General features: G+C 40.5%; 1 protein-coding gene across 1 annotated transcript in view; it reads right to left on the bottom strand.

Moving 5' to 3' along the window:
- Positions 1–23,440, bottom strand: part of SLC27A6 (solute carrier family 27 member 6) — a 63,046-nt gene extending 39,606 nt beyond the window's left edge. The window contains 5 exon segments of the mRNA XM_030567853.1: positions 8,628–8,752; positions 11,402–11,560; positions 16,723–16,929; positions 22,251–22,753; positions 23,315–23,440. Coding sequence (XP_030423713.1) covers positions 8,628–8,752; positions 11,402–11,560; positions 16,723–16,929; positions 22,251–22,731 — 972 coding nt within the window. The 5' untranslated portion in view covers positions 22,732–22,753; positions 23,315–23,440.
- Positions 23,441–24,525: the final 1,085 nt, after the last annotated feature.

Below are 24,525 nucleotides of genomic sequence, written 5' to 3' on the forward strand. Positions count from 1 at the left end.
GGGAAGTTTATTGCTAGTAGAACGAAAGGAGAGTTAATGCAAGTTGATCATTTTGCTTTCATGACAAGTCATTTAGGTCAAAAACATTGTAAACTACCACCATTTGATTAATGGTAGCATCATTAATAGGGTCAGGAGTTCATCATCATCATCCCTTGTACTTGCTAAAAAAAAGGATGTAAGTGAATCCTAAAATGCGAAGGATAGATCATATGAGATTTGCATTCTTGTATTTACAAGGTAGCTTTACAGAAATCATGCATATCCACACAATTTGCACTAATGTTTTAAATTCTGTGCTACACCACCAGATGTTCCTGTCTGCTGAGTATATTCTTGACGTATAGAGCTATTGCCTTAAAAGATTTTGTTCTCTTAACTGTGCTCTTAAATCTGATATTTTTTCCATAGTAACTTAAAACTCAGTCTCAAGCCTGGCTTCAATAGGTCTCTTCTGATGATTAAGGCTTGTAGAAATGGGCCCATGGTTTGGAAAATTATCTCCCAGCAATCTGTAAAATTACTCTTAATATTTGTATTCCTTCTAAAAAGACTTTAATCTATAATCATTTACTCTTCACTATGATACAAAGATACAGAACTACAATTAGTACACAAGTACCTGGTTCTTATATTGTGTTCAAATTAAATTGTTAGAGAGGGAGTATACTCTAGAGGTAAAAGTACAGAACTAGAAACTGAGTGTTCTGGGTTCTGTTCCTGAGTCAGCCATTGACTTTTGACTATAGAACAAGGTATTTTGTACCAGTCCATACCTCTATTTCTTCACCTATAAAATGTGGTAATATTACTCCATTTCATAGGGTATTCTGAGAGGCTGAATTAAGAAAGTTATTAAATTACTAGTATTATGGGCAGCACCTAGAGGCCACAGTCTGGATCTAATAAAGACACACAAATAGATGTAGTTCTTGCGGCAGAAAGCCTACAATGTAATTCAAGGCAAAAATGCAACAAATGAGTTCTATGGCCTGTGTTATACAGGACCGCAGACTAGATCACAATGGTCCATTCTGCCTTAATCTATTATTTTTTTAAGTAGTAATACACAAGAAAGCATGCACGTATACCAAATAGCTGGATCTTTCTTTCTTTGCCTTTGGCAAAGTTCCTTTAATCATATATTTGCTGGTATTTAATGTAACTGAAATTCTGGAAACATGTTTCTCCTTTATGAATATTTGTTACATTTTTGTAGTAATTCGTTAACAAGTCCACATCTGCTTTATTATTGCTAGATACCCAGACAACTGGAATCTTCCTCAGACATTCTTTCTATAATGATGTCCTTTTTATTCTAAGTAAGCGAATAGGTAACTGATAAATGAGACTGTCATCTATAGTCAACAGGACATTAAATGAGCGTGGAAGGAACTACATGACTGTAGTAATATAAAATCTTACTTAACATCTGCATTGAAAACCCAAGAGACTGGATTCTGTTCCACCTTTCCTACTTTGGGTGCAGGAAACGATGAGTGGGAGGGAAGCAAAGATGACTAAGCTGTCTTGTGAATTCTGGTTCTGGTCCAACTAAGCAGTCTGAGGGCTGTAATAATACTCTGTGGACTATTACATCAGCAAAGAATAATAGATGGAGTACCAACTACTCCCATTCCCAGCTCTTCTGCTGGGTTTCAGGTGGGGAGAGAACAGAGCCAGGGAGCCACAAGGAGATAATCTGCAAGGGTTATCTATATCCCACTGAAAAAGGCTTTGTATTTAGAGACACACACAGAGAGGGATAAAAATAGGAAAGTCATCTTGAGTGTTGAAAACAGACTGTAAAACACCCCTGAGATAGGCCTCCTGCCTTTACCGATGATCTGAGGGAGCGTACACAGAGACCAGAAAGGTAAGAGATGCAGCAAGCCTTGTGTGATACTCGCCTATGCTCAAGGCCATGCTATGTTGTAATCACACACATTTTATGTATAAAACACAACAACCTCAAAACTTTTAACTGCAAGATACTTGCCAAACCTCTACTAAATTTGCAGGTGAGAGCATAGGTACTGGAAGTAGGAGTGCTATTGCACCCCCTAACTTCACCCCCTAGCTTAAAGTAATAACCCAGATACATGGTTTCCACCTTCAGCACCCTCACTATAAAAACTGTTCCAACACTACTGGATGAAAGTGATACATTCATTCCTGTTCTTGTGTTATTACCTTTTCTAACATAGGTCCATGTCACACCTTCATAGCAAGTGGATTTGCACAGAATGAGGAAGCACTGTCTACCCATTCATTCTTTCTTCTTTTGAATCTGTGAAGCTCCGCTCTTTTATGGGGATCGGTCTCCATGCCGTGGCAAGGAGCGTTAGCTTAAAGATGTCTATCTACTTTATGTTCTTCTCTACTTCAACATTTGTATTTTCAGCAGGGAAATAAATGCTGATCCTGTCAGCATTAACCTACTTGCCTTTCCCTTCTGACTCATTGTTCTGAAGCAGAATAGTTTTAATCCTTATAAAAAGTTAATCCTTGAGCATCTTTTCTAAAAAGATTACAGAGAATTTAATCCCATTGAAAGGAGCCTGGGTCAAACTGAATCTTAAAGTCCAGCCCAGCTATGTCTACACAGAAAGGAAAAAAAAAGCACCTAGAGCACCAAATCTCAGAGGCTGGGTCTACAGCTCAGACTTGCACTAAAATGCTAAAAATCACTGTGTAGACATTTGGGCGTGGGCTCAAACTCAGGTTCTGAAACACTCCCCAAGCTTCAGAGCCCAAACTTCAGCCAGAGACTGAACATCTGCACCGTAGTGCAAGCCCAACTCTGTAGATCCAGGCTCTGAGACTCATTGCTGTTAGACATGTAGACACACTGTCAGTATCCAGAGTCATTAGCTATACATTTCTTCTAGTTAGATTGTTGTGAAGTAGAGATCTAGATGAAAACTTAGCCAATATCTACAGGTCTCATTTTTAAGTACTGAAAATACTTAAAACCCAACATTTATTAATTTAGATTTCTTGTAAGGTAGGGATTTAACCCAGGAGAAGTGCCAGTGGATAATGGAATGACCTCTTTTACCTAGCAACAGTACAAGAGCACCACAAGTCAGTATATCATTTAAATAACTCATAACATCAAGGCTGAGAAAAAACCTGAACATTTGTTATATAGGCTTTGCATACTCTTTAAGCCTCGGGCATGGGGAGAATTCTTTAGGGAAGGAATATCAACAGTCTGTAAAAGTAATCTCAGAACCTACAGGGGAAATGGGAGGCAGTAGCTGACCTATATCATACTCCATTCTGAGATTTGTCAAAGCACTTAGCCCTTTCAACAAAGAGGCTTTCAGTGGAGCCTGACAGAAAGAACGCTTATTAGTTTTATGACTGACCTTTTTCATTAAAATATCCATATTAGTACATTAATACAGATACCGCTCTCTTCTGCATTTAGTAAAGTACACTTCTACTGAGGAGATGAAGAGGCTGAGAGGGGAGCTTGGAACAACACAGCGGTGTAGACAATAACTGATTAGGAACTCTACGAAAAGCTGCACATTTCAAGCTCCCTTGAGTGGAGAAGAGAGCGCTAGTGACTGAGGCATTCTGGTAACAGGTGGCCTTTTACAGGTCTGCAAGTTGCTAAAGCACCGCATGCAGACTAGGGCACAGGAAAGCTCTCACTGCAAGAGTTGTTGCAGATGTGTGAGAAGGTGGTAGCAAGTCAAAAGGTTGGAGCTGAGAAGAGACACCAAGAAAAAACAATTCTTCAAATATTTAGTGAAAAACAGCATAACAACAGCTTCAGAGGATGGAGATCATCAAGGAGTCCTGCCTGTTCACATCTCAGTCACAGGGGTCCCTACCAGTACTCAAACCAAAATGCTTTCAGCAGCCTCAGAAGACAGACAGACAGTGAGTCCTCAAGATTGGATTCTTGGGCTTCCAGGTTATACCTATGAGCAAGTGAAGAGGAAAAGGTCCTAGTTTAGTACAAGTCCGATTGGTGCCTGTAGGCCATCTCCTGTAATTGTAAATTTCAACGATTTTCACCCATCTGTGGTTATTTTTAATTTAGTATTGCTTTTAAAGAATACTGTACTACCAGATGTGATAGATGTTAATTAGGAGGTTTTCATGTACAGAAATGACAACCCTTGTTCCTTTAACCCACATGATACCAGCACAGAATTTTTTCCTTATTCAAGCCAGATTTCTATCAGTGCTAAGATTTTTTTTAAAATAGTACTTGTTAGTGAAACTCAGATGACACGGTAAACAATTTCACTTACTTGGAAAATATTAAAGAACGTATCTCTACATGGAGTAATAGGTTTTTTACTCATACTATTTATTTGTATGAACATGTTTCTACTCCAGTTCTAACATGATAAACTATTACAGGTTTTCTTTCAACTACAGTCTAATAACTTTAGAACTGATTCAGTTTATAAGGTTACTCTTTGAAGATAAAGAAATCCTAACACTTATCTGACCTGCAAATTAAAGTACATTGGTAAGAAGAGTTTAGAATGTGCCAGTGCCGAGGAATTAGACATGTATGCCCATATGCTGGTAGGAGCTATTTAACGGAAGTGTGAGTTCATATTGATTCAGAGAGGGGAAATGCAGTCCTAGAAGGTGTAGTCCTCTCTCACTGTAGTTATTTTGTTGTGTCAATTCTATACAAGGAAAGAACTTTACAACTAAAATTAATTTTAAAATTAAGGCTCCATGGAGCTTGTAATGATCATAGATGATTAAAGAATAAGAAAAGACCTGGCTGAGCCTGTTTTCATATATGAAAATAAATCTACCACTGTCTATTTATGACACAGGAGGTGTAAAGTAGAATGAAATAAAATCAAGCAGCACTCTTCAACAAAGTCAAGCAACTGAGGGACGGAGAGAGGGAAACTTAACTGGCTGAGAGGATAGTTGCTGAACTTTCAAACCAAGTAAGGAGGGGGGTGAGGGAGAAACAGAAGAGCATGCAGTAAAGAGGAACCAGCTTATACATGGTGATCTTCTTGGTAGGTTTGACATCCAGTATAGTCTTGTGGCCAATTGCCAGCATACTGCATCCTGTGTAATCACTTGCCTTTGTGTGAAGTGGATACAAGACACTACCATTTCCATCTGATACCATTCTGGCAGCTGGGAAGTGCTGGCCAGAGGACTCCCAGACCATGCTGCCTTTTCCCCAAGAACATTCTCTGTGCTGGCATACAGGAGGGAGGAGTGGAGTAGGAGCTGAAACAGTGGTTCTAACATAAGAATAGCCATACTGGGTCAGACCAAAGGTCTATCTAGCCCAGTATCCTGTCTTCCAACAGCAGCCAATGCCACGTGCCCCAAAGGGAATGAACAGAACAGATAATCATCAGTGATCCAAACAGGGCTGGGACACCATCCCTGCCCATCCTGGCTATAGCCACTGATAATTTTCATGAGGATGTTTTGAACCTTTTTAATAGTCTTGGCCTTCACAACATCCTCTGGCAAGGATTCCAAGGCTGACAGTGCATTGTGTGAAAAAACTACTTCCTTTTGTTTTAAACCTAGCCTGCCAATAATTTCATTGGGTGACTGCCTAGCTCTTGTATCATAAGAAGGAATAACAACACTTATTACTTTCTCCACATCAGTCATGATTCTATAGACCTGTATCACATCCCCACATAAAACTTTTCCAAGCTGGAAGAAGTCCACCCTTATTACTCTCTCCTCATATGGCGGAGCCATGCCATACCCCTAAGCATTTTGTTGCCCTTTTCTGAACCTTTTCCAATTCCAATATAATCTACACACTCAAAGATTCACATGTGCAAGGGGGAATCTTCACGAGATTGGCTCCACTAGCTTTAAGGCTGCTTTGCACCACTGAAGTGAAGTCAGAGCATGAACCAAAATCTGGCTCTCATAGTATGTGCATTTTAAACCTGGGGCCGCAAGTGGTCAGAGGACAGGTCTATAGGTGCTAAAAACATTAGTGTAAACATTGTGGCTTGGGCTCTGAAGACCAGCCCCCTCCCTGGGCTTCAGAACCCAAGAACTGAATGTCTACACAGCTGTTTTTTAGCACCACACACAAGCCCGAGTCTGTAGAACCAGGCTCTCAAGACTTGCTACCACAGGTTTTCAAAACACAGTGTAGGCATTTCTTCAGATTTTGACTTTCCAAAGTGAAACAACAATGTCAATTTATATGCCAATACTCCTGTACTATTTAGAGGTTACATCAGACCCAAAGGTTTCTATTTTGAGAATTACTATAGCCTTTACTACTGATTGTAGCAACGCTAAGTGAAAAGTAAAGTGTCTGATCCAATGCCCATTGAAGTTAATGAGAGAGAGTCTTTCCAGTAACTTCAATGGGCACTGGATTGAGTTCTAAAAGAAATTGTTAATAGTGCTGAAAAATAATCTTGGCTCACATTCTTCTCCTGTTAACAGAAAACCACTGTTGAAGTCAGTGCTGATTAGTTTGGAAAAGCACTGACAGATGATTGATTAGAAAGGAGTTTTCATGTCAATTTGGAGGAGTTACTATTAATAAATATCTCACCATATTTCTTAAAATTTAAGTTGCTAACAAAATCCACAAAATGACAGGAAATTTACTAATTGTATATATATTTTTGGAGTCCAAAGAACAATTTAAAATAACTCTTGCATGACAAGGAGGAGGCTTTCAAGGGCACAAAAGGCTGTCAAGGCTGAATCCCCGCTCTGTCAGTTTGAGTGCAGAAGGTGGGGGCCTGCAAGGATTTTAAAAAAATTAATACTTGCCACTCCAGGCTTGCATTAACTCCCAAGGTTACAGTTTTCTTTGACCTTAGCTTGGTAAACGCTGCCACCATTCAAATGCAAAAAACCCCCTTGGACCCAGGAAGGAGCACTTGGAATTCCTTCCCTGTGGGGTATCCTCAAGCCCTTTCACCTCCCCCACACCCTTTGCCAGACACCTTATATATTCATTCACACCTGTGGAAAGAGGATATAAAATACTGCTCTTATGCTGAGATAGTATTTTACAGGTACAAAGAAGAAAGAATCCATCTCCAACTTTATTATCCAGACATCAATTAATGAACCCAGATCTATTATATAGATGTGCATTTACAGAACTCTCTACTATGTCATATGCTAAATACAATTTTATAAAAACCTAAAACATAGGCTCCATTCTTTAATGTAAAGGGTCAGATTCTTTACATTAAAGTGCAATCCCACGAAATGCTTGAGACCACTTACACCAGAGCTGTCCCAACTCCCTATGTAGCAAAATTTTTCAATTATTGCTCAAATTGCTTTTACACACTGAATTAGAGACTCGGGCCCATATTTTCAGGAGTATACATGCACTTGTGTGCATCTCAGTCAAAATCCCTGACTTGAATACGTATTTTTATTTTAAATGTTTAGGTCTTCCTTCTTTTGCTCTCTGTTTAAGCAAATCAGAAAGTTCTTTTTAGACATGCCTAATGTAATGCCCTGGTTTTAATACAACCACTGACTGTGGCTTCCAGCTAAAATGCTACATCAGCTTTTAACCTATGTGGGAGTTATGTACACAATAGAGTGCAAACCTAATATCTCTAGTGGATGATAAATTGTTTCCTATATTATGTCAAGTGTACTTGAATTTTGGACATAATATTTATATATTCCTTTAGTGGAGACACAGCTGAGAACTTAACTATGCAAAGGTTTTCAGTTTCTACACAGCTGGAAGTTTTGGTTAGTGACCAATGTGCTAAAGATACGGGTCTGGATCGTGGACAGTCACTACTCTGCCTCACTTGGAGCTCAGATATGATGCCCTGAAGACTTCGGAGTGGTGTGTTCACTCTGCTAGCCAATTCATGGGTCTTCCCTTTGGTGGAGGTTAGTGCAGATGGTAACACCTCCCTGTAGGGACCTTGCAGTAGCAGAGATCAAGAGACTTCCATTTTGCCCAACTGCGGCATAAGGACAGGAGGTGGAGAGGCTCCTCTTCCCTCCATATGTACCTCTAGAAGGTGTAGACACATTGGCTGCACTGTTAGGCTGAAAAGTCTGAAGGGGAAACTGTTTTAAGTTCCTATTAAATTAATTTTCTCTTGAGCCTTTGAACAGTATTGAACCCTATAAAACCTTCAAGAACAGAGCAGAAGGATGGCCTATGTGCATGCATGTTCCACAAGCCGAAATAAAGCTAATATGGCCAAAAGTAGGTCTACAAAACTTGATAGTGTCCATTTAAGATGATCACAAGAACCAAGATTTTGAAAATGCATTAATGCTAATGTAGGTACTCTAGACTTACCCTTTGCTAAAGGCTTAGCATGAACATTTTCTTTTACAAATAAATTAAAACAAAACTGATTCAGTTTTCTGTCTCATTGAACATTTTTCCCTTACATCTTTAAATATGGTATTAACTCCTTTGTGCCAGTTCAGTATTCCCAGCACCAATCTATTGGCAGCCAAGGATGCATCAGCAACCTTGCACAGAAAGAGGGGTGGAGGGGACATTTTTTTCTTTTAAATTACTGTTCACATTTCCCTTTTAATGTAAATACAGCTAGAACAGTTAGCATGCAAGTAAAGTTTAGCGAATAACCAAAAGCTAGGATAACCATTATTTTAATTCCACTTACCACAGGTTGATTGCAAAGATAACGACAAAGTTCTCCAATATACTGGATAACAGTCACATTGTACTTTTTGCAGTCACTCCAGAACTGACTAGATGAGAATTTCTTTCTTAAGACACAAGTTGCACCTTATTAAGAAAATAAAAACAGGAAACACTGGTTGTGAACTTGATGAGAATGCTGGTATAGGTACCAGAGCCATGTAAAGGTAAGAACTTTGACTCATTTGTATTTGAATCAATCTCAGGTGTTTTACTGATGGGTCTAAATTCATCAGACTTGTCCATTACAGTGGAATGTGTCAGTATTCAGGATTTTTTGTTTTATTTTTTTTAAACTAGAACCTAACACATGGCATTTAAGTGCAATACAAAATTAAGGAGCACAAAAGCCCAGAACAAAAGATGTTTCTTTTTCCTCTGAGGCAGAGGAATATAATTTTGTGTACATAGATTGTTTTATGGAAAAACGTAGTTTGCCTTTTATCTACACACTGCAGTAATGCCCTGGATGAGCACTGAAGTCTTAAACAATATATAAAGACAAAAGCACAAGTATACCAGTGACCCAACTTCATCAGTTTTAATCCTGATTCACATTGATCCCCTCTGTGCACTTTAACTAACAAATGGGAAACTGAGGAATAAGGCTGAGGAAGGAATATAGTATCACACAAATGGTAAATATTATTCATTCCAATTTCATGAAATTAGATGTAGGTTTTCTAAAACAGATGCACTACCTTTGCAGTATTTCGCACAAGGCAAATCAAAATTCAGAAATTTTGGGTAGAACATTTTGAACATGAAGATCAGTAGACAACAGGACAAGATATCCTATCACCGAGATACATGTAGAATAATTATACACAGAAAGAACAAAGGATTCCCCATACTAAATCAGATCCATAGTCCACAGTCCACTGAATATAATCTCCTGTCTACCTCTAAGCTACATTTGACACTTCACCATATGGCAAATCTTTCCCCTTACCATCCACATTAATTTAATGATACCCTGTATGGGTTTCAATGTCGTGTATTAGGTGACAATTAGGGTTGTACAGTGGGAGGTTTGTTTCTCCCACCCACGCATTTAAAGCAATTTCTGTCAGGGTATTTGGGTGGACATTCCATGATGTGATCTACTTTTCTGGTGGAGTTTCCTTGTGTGGTGAAGGTGATTTTAAGTGTGTTAAGGTTTGTACCTGGACTCCATCCTCAGAGAACATTCTAGGATATCTGAGTGCCTGGTAGATAACAGATTTCTTAGGGTGTTGGGGATGGTTACTAGATTGTGAAGATAAGTGGGTGATCCATGGGTTTCCTGTGTCTAGGTCAAACAGAGTCACAATAAAGTCCAACAATTTTCAACGCTGTACATTTATTTTCAAATATTTTAAATCTGAAAAAAAAATCTTTTAATCAATACCAGTCACAGAGCTCCAGCAGCACTCATGCTGGTGTGTTTACACAGCCTGCAGACAGTTAAACACATGTCTAACTTTACACATGAAATAGTACCATTCTACAAAGTTATGGGTCTGCTTAACTCTAAGCCTATAGCAAGTTTAAGACTCTAAAAAGAGAAACCTGTTTTGGAGGTTGTTACCCTGTAAATGTGTGGCCTCTTCCTCTTGGCCCCAAGGAAGCCCTGCAAGTGGCCCATTGCCTCACTTTCCCCTCTTGATTCGTCAGATAAACTCAATACAGCCTTTGCAATGTATAAATAGCTAGGGGAGGGGAGGGGGTTATTTATGACCAAGAGTCCCACTATCATAAACCAGAATCCCTCAGTACAGTCCAAACAGTACATTAAGTCCAACACTAAATGTAGCTCCGACATCCTTCATCATGCTTCAGCCCAGCTCCCAGGTACAGCTCTGGCATCTCTCACCGCACCTCACCTCAGCCTGGATGTTTATCTACCCTATTTTCTTCCCAGATAGGGTTCCAGCTGTTGCCTAGAGATATCAGCAGGGTTGCCTCTCCCTCATTCCCCAGCCTTCAACCCTCTCTGGCCCTCTGGCTTCAGCTGTCCAGCTCAACATCTTTCCATTGCTCACAGCCTTCACCCCTCTCTAGTTACGGCTCTCTATCCTGGAGAAGTATGTAGGTGACTTCAACTGCCTTCCTGCCTTAAACTTTCACCAGCCTGATCTTCTGGGTTCACTGCTTAAACTGGGAACTCACATTGTTTCATCCTTCAGGGGCATCTCCTCCCTGAAGCTCTCAGCTCAGCTCTGTTCTTTCTCTCTGAGTCCTTTACTCTCAGGACTGTAGATGCTCTCCCCTTTTAAACTGTGGGCTCTGAACTCTCCTTCTAAGCTTCCTCTCAGTGTTCTGAGTTCTGAATTCCCTTCTCAAACCTCTGAACTCTCATTTATAACTCCCAGGGGCAGCCCCACCTTCCTCATTACACTAAACGCAGGTACACCTGGACTGCAACAAGGGCACTGAGCCCAATTTCATTTAAGGGCCTGCTACCCTGCTACCCCAATGTCAAAAAAAAAGTGGATGAACAGAATTTTACCCAATTTTCTTAAAGAAAAGTGAATATGGACCTTTCTGCAGTTTCTAAAAACACTAATCAACTAAAGTCACAAAACTGGTTAAAATTATTTCCAGATTCATTTCTTTTTTGGCTTAGAAAGGCAGATACAAGACAAGTTTAATTAACCTCACTGATAGCAATGATTCTGCACTGTGTTTTAATGCAGTTCCAAATTCAAATCAATCCTCTTCAATCAACAATGCTATAAAATAAAGTGAACATACCCAATTCAATACATCCACCGATGCCAAGGAGAGAAGCTGCACTGTGGTAAAGAGGGAGAGTTATATAAACAGTATCATCTGCAGTAGCACCAAATGCCCATAATCCAGCAGCTCCTTTTAGAATCTGCAGATGAGTGATAACTGCAGCTTTTGGTAGCCCTAAAGTGGAAAAAAAAAAGTACATTACAGAGAGGTCAAAATTCACTTTTGTTGAGTACATGAGTATCCAGTCTGTTAAGAACTTCAATAACACGAATACCTTTCTATATTCTAGAGCCAATTTTTCAGCTAGCCACTTGACTAAACAGACATCTAAGAACTTGTTTGCAAGTTTAATGTGGCACTATACCTATAGAAGTAAGAGATATGCAAGCAAGTCATAGGTGCATAAACTCACTGCATACTGGTTCATCTGATTCAACAACAGATGGTCCAGGATGTGAAGAAATATGAAGGAACTCCAGGCCTGATGTATAGTCAAAATAGACAAGGTAGGTGAGGTAATCTCTTTTATTGGACCAATTTCTGTTGGTGAAAGAGACAAATTTTCAAGTTTATGCAGAGCTCTGCTTCAGGTCTTGGAAAGGTAACCAGAGTTCTGGTCTATCTACAGAGCTATATCGGAATAACTACATTACTCGGTGGTGTGAAAAATCCACATCCCTGAGCGATGGAGTTACGCCAACCTAGCCCCCTGTGTAGACAGCACTAGGTCGGCGGGAGAACCTCTCCCATCAACATAGCTACTGCCTCTTGGGAAAGTGGATTAACAAAGAGAGCTCTCTTTCATTGACTAATAGCATCTTCATTAAAGCACTACAGTGGCACAGCTGCATCAATGCAGCGTTTTAGGTGTAGACATGCCCAGAGTGTCACAGCTAAATACAGAGGGTAGAACAGATCAGTGTCTTTACTAAGTCCATGATTTTTGGTGTCTAGCAGAGTTATGAAATTAAGTTCCCTTTCCTTAGAGGATGAGGACTGAGGGGTCAGATATGCAGTGATCATTTTGTGAAAAGTGTTCACCCATGTTTTTATCTTTTATCATTTTTCTGTGTGAGTGTCATAGCATTCCCTCTCAGATCTGAACCTTAGAGTTCAGAAAATGAGATACTAGCACCTGAATCCTCTAAGCTTAATTACCAGCTTAGATCGGATAGCACTGCCACCACCCAAAAATATAGTGTTTTGGGGCACTCTGACCTCCCCAACCTTCCCTGGGGACCCCAAGAACCCAGATCCCTTGGGTTCTTAAAACAAGGAGAAATAAACCATTCCCCCATCTTTCCCCCTCCCAGAATTTCCCTCCCTGGGCTATCCTGAGAGATACTGATCCAACCTCTTAAGTCACCATACAGAGAAGCATCTCCCTTCCCTTCCACAAAGAGGCATAAAGATTCAAGAAAAACAGAGAGAGATTCTATCTCTCCCCTCTCCCATCTCCCCCACCTGTCCTGGTGACTTATCCCAATCCCCTGGAATAAAACAAGGGAAACAAGGGGAAAAAAATCAATCAGGTTCTCTGAAAAGAAATCTTTTAATGAAAGAAAGGAAAAAGTAAAGAATTATCTCTGTAACTTCAAGATGTAAATATTACAGGGTCCTAAAGCTTACAGACACCAGAAAGAGACTTCCCCCCCCCCAGTACCAATACAAATCAAAATATTCCCAGCAACTACACATATAAAAGTTAACCAGCTAGATCCACAATTGTAAATAGAGTAAAACAATCAAAAAGCCTAAACCGCCTGTTTTTACTTACTATTTGAAAAGAAACTTAGAGAGCCTGTAGTAAGGTCTGGTCTCTCTCAGACCCTCCGAGAGAAGAACACACAACGGACAAAGAACACACACAAAAGCTTCCCTCCACCCAAATTTAAAAGTATCTTGTCTTCTGATTGGTCTTCTGGTCAGGTGTCCAGTTCCCTGCTTGTAACCCTTTACAGGTAGAAGAGACATTAACCCTTAACAATCTGTTTATGACAGTGAGTTCCTTCGAGAGTGTAGATTATCTGGTTTCACCCACAGTTATTAGGGCAGTTAGTGCACTGGATGAGGTACACCACATTAGTGTGATAGGCATGTGTAGGACCCATGGATCTTGAAAGGTGTGTTGCGGGGGGGTATTGATCATCATAACAGTGAAGACATATCTGCAGGTTTTGCATCTGGTGTTATAGTGAGGGGATGGCACTGCTTTGAGCTGGTACATCCTGCTGTATGGGAAGCACGCTTCTGATGATGAGCTTGGCGAGGCTAGGGGGCTGTTTGAAGGCCAGAATAGGAAGTTTGGGAAAGATTTTTTTCAGGATATGGTTCCCATCAAGTACAGGGTGCAAGTTTAATGATACCCTGTATGGGTTTTAGTGTGGGGTATTACATGACAACTAGGGTTATACAGTGGGAGGTTTGTTTTTCCCCCCTGTATTAAAGCAGGTTCTGTCAGGGTATTTGGATGGCTCGTTCCATGATTTGATCTATTTTTCTGGTGGAGTTTCCTTGTGTGATGAAAGTGATTTTAAGTGTGTTAAGGTTTGTACCTGGACTCTCTCTCTAGGATATCTGAGTGCCTGGTAGAGAACAGATTTCTTGGTGTGTTTGGGGATGTTTACTAGACGTGTGAAGATAAGAGTGGTGATCCGTGGATTTCCTATGTATAGTTGTCTATAGGGTTTCACTGCTGAAGTTGATCATGGTGCCCAGGAATTTGATGCTGGTGTGGTAGTACTCTAGAGAGTTTCATGGATAGATAGATGGTTAAAGTTGTAGTGGAAATTTATGAAATCACAGCTGTCATGTCTTTGCTCCATTTCATTTTGTTTTTTCACACACAGCATGGGTGGATGTGTACAGTTTCTTTAAAATTGTACCAGGGATCCTGGTAGGAGGGAGACTGGGGCACAAGCACTACAGTGAAGCAGAAGCTTTAAAACAATATTTTCCTTATTTCTAATTCTTGTTCAGTGTTAGAAGAAATCAGCTCTATCTGTGATTCTTTACTACACCACATGACACTGATTTCATGGCATCTCTCTCCAGTAACATTCAAGGGCTTTCTTGCCTCTGCTTCCCACCCCCAATCCCAAATGCTGGCTCCTCAGAAGATGATGTGGGATGCAGTAAGATATTTGCCTTCTGAAAAAGAGTTCTAAAGGAACTTGTTTCTCTTTCTTGTGCTCCTGGATGAATGCAGTTCTCACATTGGAGCACCATCAGCAGTTACTGTTTAAACTCAGAAAGATAAGCAAGGACTGTAAAATTGATAATCTTAAACATACAAAATTAAAAAGAAACCTAAACAAGTTTATAAAGCTGAATTTGGAATGAGAGCCACTCTTAAGTGCATATCATTTCCAAGGATGACAAATAAATTATACACTGCAGGACAAAAGACTTTCCATACTGATCAGATCAATGGTTCACTGAGTATTTCGTCCTGTCTGGCTCTGACTGTGGCCTCCTCTGGAATCTCAAGTAGAAGACAAACCTGTGCACTCAGGTCCCACCATATTACACCTACCAATAGCTAGTTGTGCATTGCTTTATGTAAGGGAAAGATTCCTTCCTTTAGGAATCAGCCTTCACTCTTACTTTAGCACGCATAATCACAAAATTTTATTGAGCAAAATAATCTAGCACTTTGAAAAACCCATCCACGGTTTTTGCTTTTGATTTCCCCGGGCTCTGTATTCCATAAGATGACTAAAAGCTGCACAACATTTCATTTCCTTTTAACTTGGCCAGTAAATTTAGACTATTAATTATATCAGCAATCATGTGTTCTTGTATTATCAGAAAGCATGAAAAGAATGGATGGATTTGTTTGCCTTAGATCAGGGATCGGCAACCTTTCAGAAGTGGTGTGCCAAATCTTCATTTATTCACTTTAATTTAAGGTTTTGCGTGCCAGTAATACATTTTAATATTTTTAGAAGGTCTCTTTCTATAAGTCTATAATATATAACTAAACTATTGTTGTACGTAAAGTAAATAAGGCTTTTAAAATGTTTAAGAAACTTCATTTAAAATTAAATTAAAATGCAGAGCCCCCCAGACCAGTGGTCAGGACCTGGGCAGTGCAAGTGCCACTGAAAGTCAGCTCGCCTGCTGCCTTCGGCACCCATGCCATAGGTTGCCTACCTCTGCCCTAGATGAATCAGACTGCATGAGACATGATTTTAAACATGATTCAATTCCCTCTAAACTTTTTTCCATGCTAAATAACTGCTCTTTTTGCAATCGCACTATACTTAAAAGAGATAAAGTTTCAGTATGCATGGTCTACATACAATCACTTAAATTTTCTTACCTCTGTAAATAACTAAACTATATTAGATTAATTCTGTGCATTGCATCTTTCCACTTCAGCTTCACATGGAGGCCTTAAATGACATTGTAGAAACTATGTTATAGACTACCTCGTGAAGCCTATAACATGATTTAGCTAAGAGTATTCAGAACAAAATTTCTATCCACAGTAGCAAGCCCTGCTATACTTTTTCACCACTGTTTCAAACATAATTGATCTCTGAATAATGTTTTCTTAATTACTTTATTTTAAAACTAAATTCTATTTATTTTTAATGAATGGTTCCATGGAGGCAAAGAAATAAAATAAAATAATTATGCTTGGGCAGGAGAAACAAGTTGTAAGATGCAAGTTATTTTTTAAAACATCTCATGACTGAAACCACAAGTTAGTTTTCAGTTGAATAAGAAACACCAATCTGTTTATCCTAACAACATGCTGCTTTTTATATCAGTGATCAGAATTTTTTTTTAAAAAGTCTTAACTTCTTAGCCACTGGAGCAATGGTAATGAACCCAGCCATCTGTTTCTAAACTAAAAGGCTAGTAACTTAATCCTATTTTCTGTCTCTTTGGTGACCTGCATTCAAAGCAGCTTAATGAAGACCCACTTCATAAGTGCATAGTAACTTGTTTTGAAAGGATGTTGTAAAGTTCTGGATGTACACATTAGTTTTATGGCCGTGTTATAGAATCACAAAATATTAGTATTATGTTTGCAGTGTTGATTAGCAGGTACCAATAATAGTAGACATTTAATAAAAGGGCATAATGCGCTGCCCCAGAATTTAAGAAATTCAGCTGGGCAGGGAAAAAGGTGCTACCTTTGTGGGATGTGGAGTCAGAGGGATCCTCTATGCCAACAGCCTTGGAAATGACCAATGCCTTTCTTGAGCTCCTTATACCTTCTCCTAAAGACTGAGGGGAGAATTTTAGAGTGTCTGATACAGACAAATTAACTGATGGTTTCATATACAGTTTCAGGAAATGACGGAAACACAAGAAAACTGTACCTGTTGTTCCTGAAGTAAAAATGTAGAGTACGGAGGACTTGAGGTTGTTTGCAGAGCGGAGATTAACTGGTACACAGTCTTCAGATGCAGCTTCCAGTTTGTCTAAAAGGGTATTAACACGTGGCAGAGTGCAGTCTCTTGTCATTACCCAAACACCAATATCTTTTTGGAGGCTGGGAAGAATTTCCTCTAATGTCCCAAGCATATCTTAAAAACAACAACATTATGTTACCTATTTTATAATGTATTTACAGAAAGCTAAACTTAAAGCAAGTTTTTCAATGTTTTAGAGTTGTGTTAGCAAAATACAAGGAGACATTCACCTCTGTGAAAGTAAAGGAATATAATCAGGTGCTGATGCGCTGGGGGTGGAGTGGACTTCATGTAGAAAAGGACACACAATGGTGCATACAGCTGCTTTAAAATTCAGCCAGAACTCCATAAAAAACTCACTAGAAATGACTACCATCTCTGTAAACTACCCAAGATTGGGTATGGCCAAGTCACGTTTCAGATGAGAAGTGCAGTTAAGGTTTCTCTCCAGATTTCATCTGGCAAGACCATCTGCTTTCATGCACTGCAGTTTAGTTATGGATACTTGGGCTGGTCTACATTGCAAAGCTAGGCCGGCTTAACTCTATTGCTCAGGACTTAAAAATGTCATGCCCTGTACAATGGACTTAGGTAGACCTAAGCTCTGGTGTAGACATAGCAAGGTCTATGGAAGAATCTTCCATACTGCTACTGCCTCTTGGAAAGGTGGATTTACTACAGCAACAGAAGAACCCCTTCTATTGCTGAAGTAAGTGTCTACACTAGTGACGAAACTGCAGTGTTTCTAGTGATCTGCTTAACCCAAAGTTATCCCCTTTCAAATGGCATGGCAGAAAACAGCAACAGATGTCACCATTATCCAAACATACATAGACTACAAGTGAAAAATGAGCAGCTACCATGATTTATTGTCTCTTGTGTTTCACATCTAGAAACGTTTGCAATTTTATGTAACTGGTGCCAAAAAAGCATTGGCTTATTTACAGAAAACTATTTTTCCTGTGTTTATAACTACTGAGCAAAAAGAACATTAAGAAATTAGTCACTGATTTTATGGTCACTCATAATTTCAGGTATAATTCTGATCTTTTACTTTTCAGTGCAGTTGTCCGACAAATTTACACTGAGTTCTTAATGTATTTGAGAAATATCAATTATATTTAAACTGCAGACAAGTCAAGAAAGAAGAAGGCTGTGGTCATAAGATTACTCTATTGTCTAATCAGGCAATCCTTTCTAAGGGGAAAAATATAACAGTTACAGTCCAATTTAAACTATCATTTAGGATTCAAGAATGATAGCAGTTCCCACTTCCTAGACTCAAACACATCTTCCTTATGTTATTCTCATTAAGATCATGCCTCGGACTGAAAATATCCTTGATTTACTGCTTCCACTTTTAAAATTACTCAGTTAATCTAAGGTTTCTGTTTCCGTGTACAGGTTTGTTTGTTTACCTACTATTGAATGTTAATACTGTGAGTCTACAAAAGACTTTTCAGTTGCACTCTGGTATTAAAAAATTGAAACAGTATCTCAACAGTTTGCAATCATTTGTTATCTTGAAAGAGATTCCAGGTTAGATAGGAGACCACAGCAAAATACCATAAGCAATTTCCTGAAGGAAAAAAAGGCAATCAGAAATAGTTAAATATTTTCCTAATATTAAAAAAGCCAAAAGCCTTAGATTAATTCTGGATAATATATGAACAATGTGAGCTGAAGATAAACTCTCCCTTGTATCAACATATTTCCAAAGTGCACTTATACAAATGTAAAAAGGTCCAAGACCATGTCCAATGTTGATGTATTGTTTAACGCACACTGAATTTCTCCAGCAGATGTTTTTAATGAGCCTGCTACTCATTTTACACTTGTATTACCAATGTTTCCGAAATAAACAGCTCTCTTGGAAGAAACGCAATACAGCATTTCTGGTGGTGCCTGGTACATGCACATAAGCAGATAGTAAAGCAAGCCATAGGTTGTGAAATTAAGATCTCTCTATTTTGTTTATTTTTTTCTTAGTAACGTACTATTAAACTTTAGGATTTGTTTTGTGGTGAGTTATTCTTAGCTCCAATCTTTAACTATAATAAATAGCAGTCCTGTATGTTATTTACATAATACATTCTGAATAGACAAACATTAACTATTTAGCTTTCCTGGGAAAATTCAGCTCTCCCTACACCCTTTTCTCTATTTTTCCCTCTCCTGCTTCCCTATGAACAATTGAGCAGGTTTGTGACATGATGTGAACAACCTGAATACATAAATAATTGGTAATTGTGACCTTAGAATAATAGACAAAATACCTTTTGGCTCTAAACTACCATCCTGCATTGCTAGCCATGCAAAAGGTTCTCTATTTTTCCAAACAAAGAAATAATGCAACTATTTATTGGCAGGCAAATATAAACCCACAGTAATAACTGATAGAAATCAGATTATGAGATCAGCTTGTACTGAGCAAAATCTTACTTGGTTCATTCAAGAAGTTTTATGAAATACTGCTAACAAAATATTTGAAGGGCACTCTGATGCATATGCTAAATAAGCTGTGACAACCCAGCTAGCCACCAATGATCCTTTTAATAAAAGGCCAGTCCCAAACTCCCCATTTTTAGATTTATTCCCTCCCTATACTTAGTTCCCTGTCAAAAAGGCTCTCTCGGTTCCTGCTAAACTGTGTTCAGCAAAAGCCAGAGGTGCTGGAGGTACGGGCAGCACCCCCTGGTTTGAAGTGATTTCCATTATATACGGGATTTACAGTTTGGTTCAATAGCTTTCAGCACCCGCACTATAAAAATTGTTCTAGAACCTATGGCAAAACTTGCAGGTGTCATCAGATGTAACTAAGAATCTATGATGTCTGCCATTGCTCCCTTGAAGTGCCACTTAAGACCGTGCAAAAGATTCTAGAATGTGTTTAGGAACTACAAAAACTTAGTGTATATTACTGATCAGATGCTGGGATGTATCTGAAGGAGGCACTGACTCAGAAAGGGGACCCAGTGAGTTTCCAGGAAAGGGAGAAGCAAGCAAGCAAAATGGGGAGCCAAATCCCATCTTGGAACAGTCCATCAGCATCCACCTAGCATGTCTTTAACTCTGTGCTGCTCTGGATGTCTCATACTTATTTTTATAATTTAGTTTAAATAATCAAGTTAAATGCCAGTTATCATCAAATATCTATTTTAACAAGAAAACAATTTCCCTTTTAAAACCTGATTAAGGTATGTCACAGTAGCTGTTCTGAATTCACAAGCACCTGAAAATATCTCATTCACTTCTCCAGGGCATTCACAGAATATGATCTAAATTCATTCCTAGTTTATCTTGACTTCTGCCAGTGTAAACCACGGTTCAGGAGTCACACATAGCAAAAGAACTTCCACAAGGAGCACACAGCAGTGGCAGAAAGCAATGGCAATTTCCTGTCTGCCAGGAGGCTCCTAGGCAGTCAGTGAAGCTGGGGGGGAAAAAGTGGAAAATGCTGGCCAAAGAGGAGCCATAATCAAAACAGCTAGGGGATATAATTCTGCACATCCTCCTAAGCAGCCTGTGTTGTCAGAGGCCGCTGACAAAGTGACTCTCTCTCAGTGGAAAGGCCCCAGCAATGCCAGAGCTGGAAATACTGCATGTGCTGTCAAGAGTTAAACCCTTGGAAGGGTTCAGCTGCCAGAAATGTCATTGTGCACTTTCCTGTGTTAGTTGGGGTGACTCTGCTAGTACCCCTATGCTGTTAACACTTACTGCTTCTATACAACATACTGAAGTAAGGCATACAATTTGCCATTACAATTCATCAAAAATTCTCATTTAGCCTAGGTAGGACTGCATGATGTGTCTCTTTTAACTGCTCTTACTCTCTTAAGTAGTATCTTACCTATAGTGAAATTATATGGACTGAGTAGTAAGTGTGGCAGGATCTGGTTGTAAGTGAGTGAAGTTCACAGACATGAATCTCCCCCTTCCACTCTACACTAAAGAGCCTCAGTCCATCAGGATTAACCATTACATTGAGATATTATATACATTGAATAAGATAGGTAACAGAGAAAAATGTTAACTCAATAGGTCATTATTAAGATGGTGTGGGATTTTCAACCAAACATTTTTTTTTGGGCCAGAAACTGCTAACTGATTGAAACTGACCCATTATTCTCCCCCCCTCCCAGGTGAGAGTCTTCTACCAGGTATGCAGTCAGTGTCTTTCTCCCCATCTGGCTCGCTTAGTTATCTATACAAAGTGGAACAGCCCCAACAGGAGAGATTGAAAAGCCCTCACCTTAGATGGTCGATAAATTGTTTACGGCCCTCACTTTGGGATGTGGAAGATCAAGCTTCTACTTGGCCTCATTTGCAGGGTCTCCCTCATCACAGGCGAGCATCTTATCACTAAGCTTTGGCTATTCTGGGGTCTCACTCTTAAAACTTTGAAGAAGTTAGTTTCATCATGATGAGGAACAGGAAATTTTTTGAATGGGATAGGAAAACCACTCCCAACACACTGTAGTCATTATGGTTTTGTGATCCTGCTGAATTTGCATTTCAGTGCTGTTTCTCATTTCAGTAGCTTGTGTACACTCTTCTTCACTCATATTTTTCAGACACTTGTACTAACAGTAATACAACTGTAATACAAAACATCCAAGAAAACGAAAAAATAATCAGGGGGAAGTTTTAGATTACTTTTAAAAATAGAAAATCACCACTGTAGACAGTATGTAGAAGAAATTCCACCAAACAGGTGAAAAGGGTGCAAAATCCCTGTCTCCGCCTAGTAAAGGCACAGCAATATGTAGAAAACCCTATGAAACAAGGCACAGAGTGCAGGCAGAGGTAATAATTTTAGAGATGGGACAAAGCTGCATATTTAGAGTGTAAATTTTGAAACACATGCTCCAACCCCAAAGATCAGGAGTGTTCCAGTCTGAGACTCTGCTTAGTTTTTTTTATAACGATAAAGAGCCATTTGCAAAATTAGCACCTGGGTTTGGATGCTGAAGCTCTTTACCAATCAAGCTCTGATTTTGGATATGTGGTTTTGGTTTGGGGTCCTCTCTCATAAACACTAATTACATTGCCACTTTTACTAATTAATTATACAGTACATGCAGATGAAAAAAGGAGTTCTATCTCTGAACACTCAACAAAATAATGCGGAAACACAAAGTGAGCTACCCCTGATTATTATATCCCTCTCCTAAATACTAGTTGTCTGTTGCAGGGGTCTCATCTCCTCTATGCCACACAAATAACACAACTTTTTTTAGACTGCAAGCTGCTTGGGTTAGAAACAATATCTTCATAAGCCTACCACACAAAAGGGACCTGCTCAAGATTTGGAGGCCTCTTGGTGCTACTTCAATATATCATCTGTCTAAACGTGGTCTCCAAAGAAAGGAGGTGGGGAGAAATGCAGTGTATGAGGTTAAAAGCATAAGCATACAAAACAAGTATACACTGACCTTCTCCCACAATGAGTATCTTGGACTCACAGCTGCTAATACAATGCAGAAGAGACGTGGATCGGATGTTGAAGTTGAGAAAAGCCACCACACAGCCCAGTTTGGCCACTCCAAACCACACATGGATGAAGTCGGGTTCATTACTCATCAGCAGGGCCACTGTATCCCCCTTTTTCAGAGCTCCCTGTTGCAGGAAGACCTGAGCTACCCTGTTACTCCTTCTATCCACGTCCTGGTAGGTGTGAACATCCCCATCATAGAGGATGAATGGCTTGTTGGGCTGCCTTTCAGCTTGTTTCATAAACCTGTCCAGCACCGTGAAAATCTTCCCTCGCAGCCTGTAGATCTCCAAGGTCAGCCCATACTTTACCACTTTAAGCAGGTATTTCAGGTCGTGCCAGAAGTAGGGGAAGAGGAGTTTCTGGATGAGATGCAGGGAGACAATCCCAGCTGCAGCACCCGTTACCCAAAAGGGTAACATGGGAACAACCGGAGCAAACAAGCTGCGGACAACAAACAATAGCAATTGTTGCAAGTGCCTCACCCAGAAATACTGGGGTCCCTGAGTCTGGGGAGAAGGGTCAGAGCCCGAAAGGACACCCGGGAACCCTGGCAAGCTGGGGGAACCCGGGAGGGAAGAGACGCGCACAAGCACCTCAAAGAAGCTCAGAACAAGGGCACAGGTGAAGATGGGCAGCCCCACAGCAGGCCCCACTGCCCAGCACAAGCCAAGAGCTCCCGCTGCCCCAGGGGTCCCACTGAGCGGAGTGAGCCAAGACCCCCGGTCAGTCTCCAGGCAGAGCGAAGCAAGTTCGCCGCGTTGCACTCCGGAGCCTGGGCGAGCAGAGGTGGTAAGAGCCCCCAGTTCTCCCAGCAAAGGGAGGGGAGCGCGCCGCGCCTACGCACCCAGCGACACAATGATCCCACGTCCTGTGGACCTCAGTGAGCGGAGCGGGACTAGGGAAGGTCCCTGCGTTCCCCAGGCAGAGCAGGTAAGTGCGGCCCCCACCCCAAGACCCACCGAGTAGAACAAGCTTCTTCCCTGCACCCCCCCCGGGACTCACTGACTAGCGCGAGCTTCTGTCTGGGGCTAAGGTCAGACAGGCACTTGCGAGGTGGGGACTCTCGGTGCTGCGGTTCCTGCTGCGCTCCTAGCTCCTTGCATAAGGCGCAGCTAAAGCCTCTGCTGCTCTGCTCTGCTCTGCTTCACTCCACCCCTCTCCGCTCAGCGGGGAGCAGCGCTGGGGGCCGGCTCTCGTATATTACAAAGGAAAGGGAGCTGCCCTCTTCCGCCCCGGCTCAGGAGCGAGCTGGCTAGCCGGGCACGCTACTTGGCCCTGGCCAAAGCCTTGCTGGAGCTAGTGTCTGGACACGGGGTGAGCAGCGGGGATAGGCTGCCTACAGCTCTCACTCAAGTGAGATAAAGGTGACTAGTGTTACCATATGTCCCACTTTACCAGGAACCTTCTGGTTTTAGCTCTTTCCTGGACATTGGTCATAGTGCTGGCCCTCTATCTGCTTCAGACCAGTGCTCCCTTCCTCTCCCAAGCCCACAATCCTAGAACCCAGCTACACATATCTTAACCCCCGAACCAGTGATTCCCCCAGATACACTATAAATCACCATCGGTACTGGGTTGTTGGGAAAGGTATCTAACAACATAATATACCCCCTTACCCCCAAAACAACAGATCTTGGAGCCAATGGAAATGGAATATGTGACAATCAAGTTTCTGGTCATCCTGGTTGTGGAGAGAAGCTTGAAAATGTGACCCAAGTGCACCCTGAAGTTAAGAAAATGAGAAGATAAATAAAAAGAACCTCAAAAGTGTGTTATTTAATAATCAGAGGAGTAGCCGTGTTAGTCTGGATCTGTAAAAGCAGCAAAGAGTCCTGTGGCACCTTATAGACTAACAGATGTATTGAAGCATGAGCTTTCATGGGTGAATACCCACTTCATGGGACGCATGTAGTGGAAATTTCCAGAGGCAGGTATAAATATGCAAGCAAGAATCAGACTAGAGATAACGAGGTTAGTTCGAGATTAGCACTGCTTTTTCAGATCCAGACTAACACGGCTACCCCTCTGATACTTGTGTTTTTTCATACTCCCACAGTCAGGGTACCTACAACAGCCAAACCCTCAAGGATAGGGCCTGTATCAATGGGCAAGCAGCTGGACAACACGAAAGGCCAAAAACAGAAAACTCAGGATGAAATGTTCAAATCTTATGACAGTGTCCCAAAGAAAAAACAAAATGGCAAAGAGGTGGG

This window comes from Gopherus evgoodei, chromosome 6 (genome assembly GCF_007399415.2).
Source record: "Gopherus evgoodei ecotype Sinaloan lineage chromosome 6, rGopEvg1_v1.p, whole genome shotgun sequence".
NCBI lineage: Eukaryota > Metazoa > Chordata > Testudines > Testudinidae > Gopherus > Gopherus evgoodei.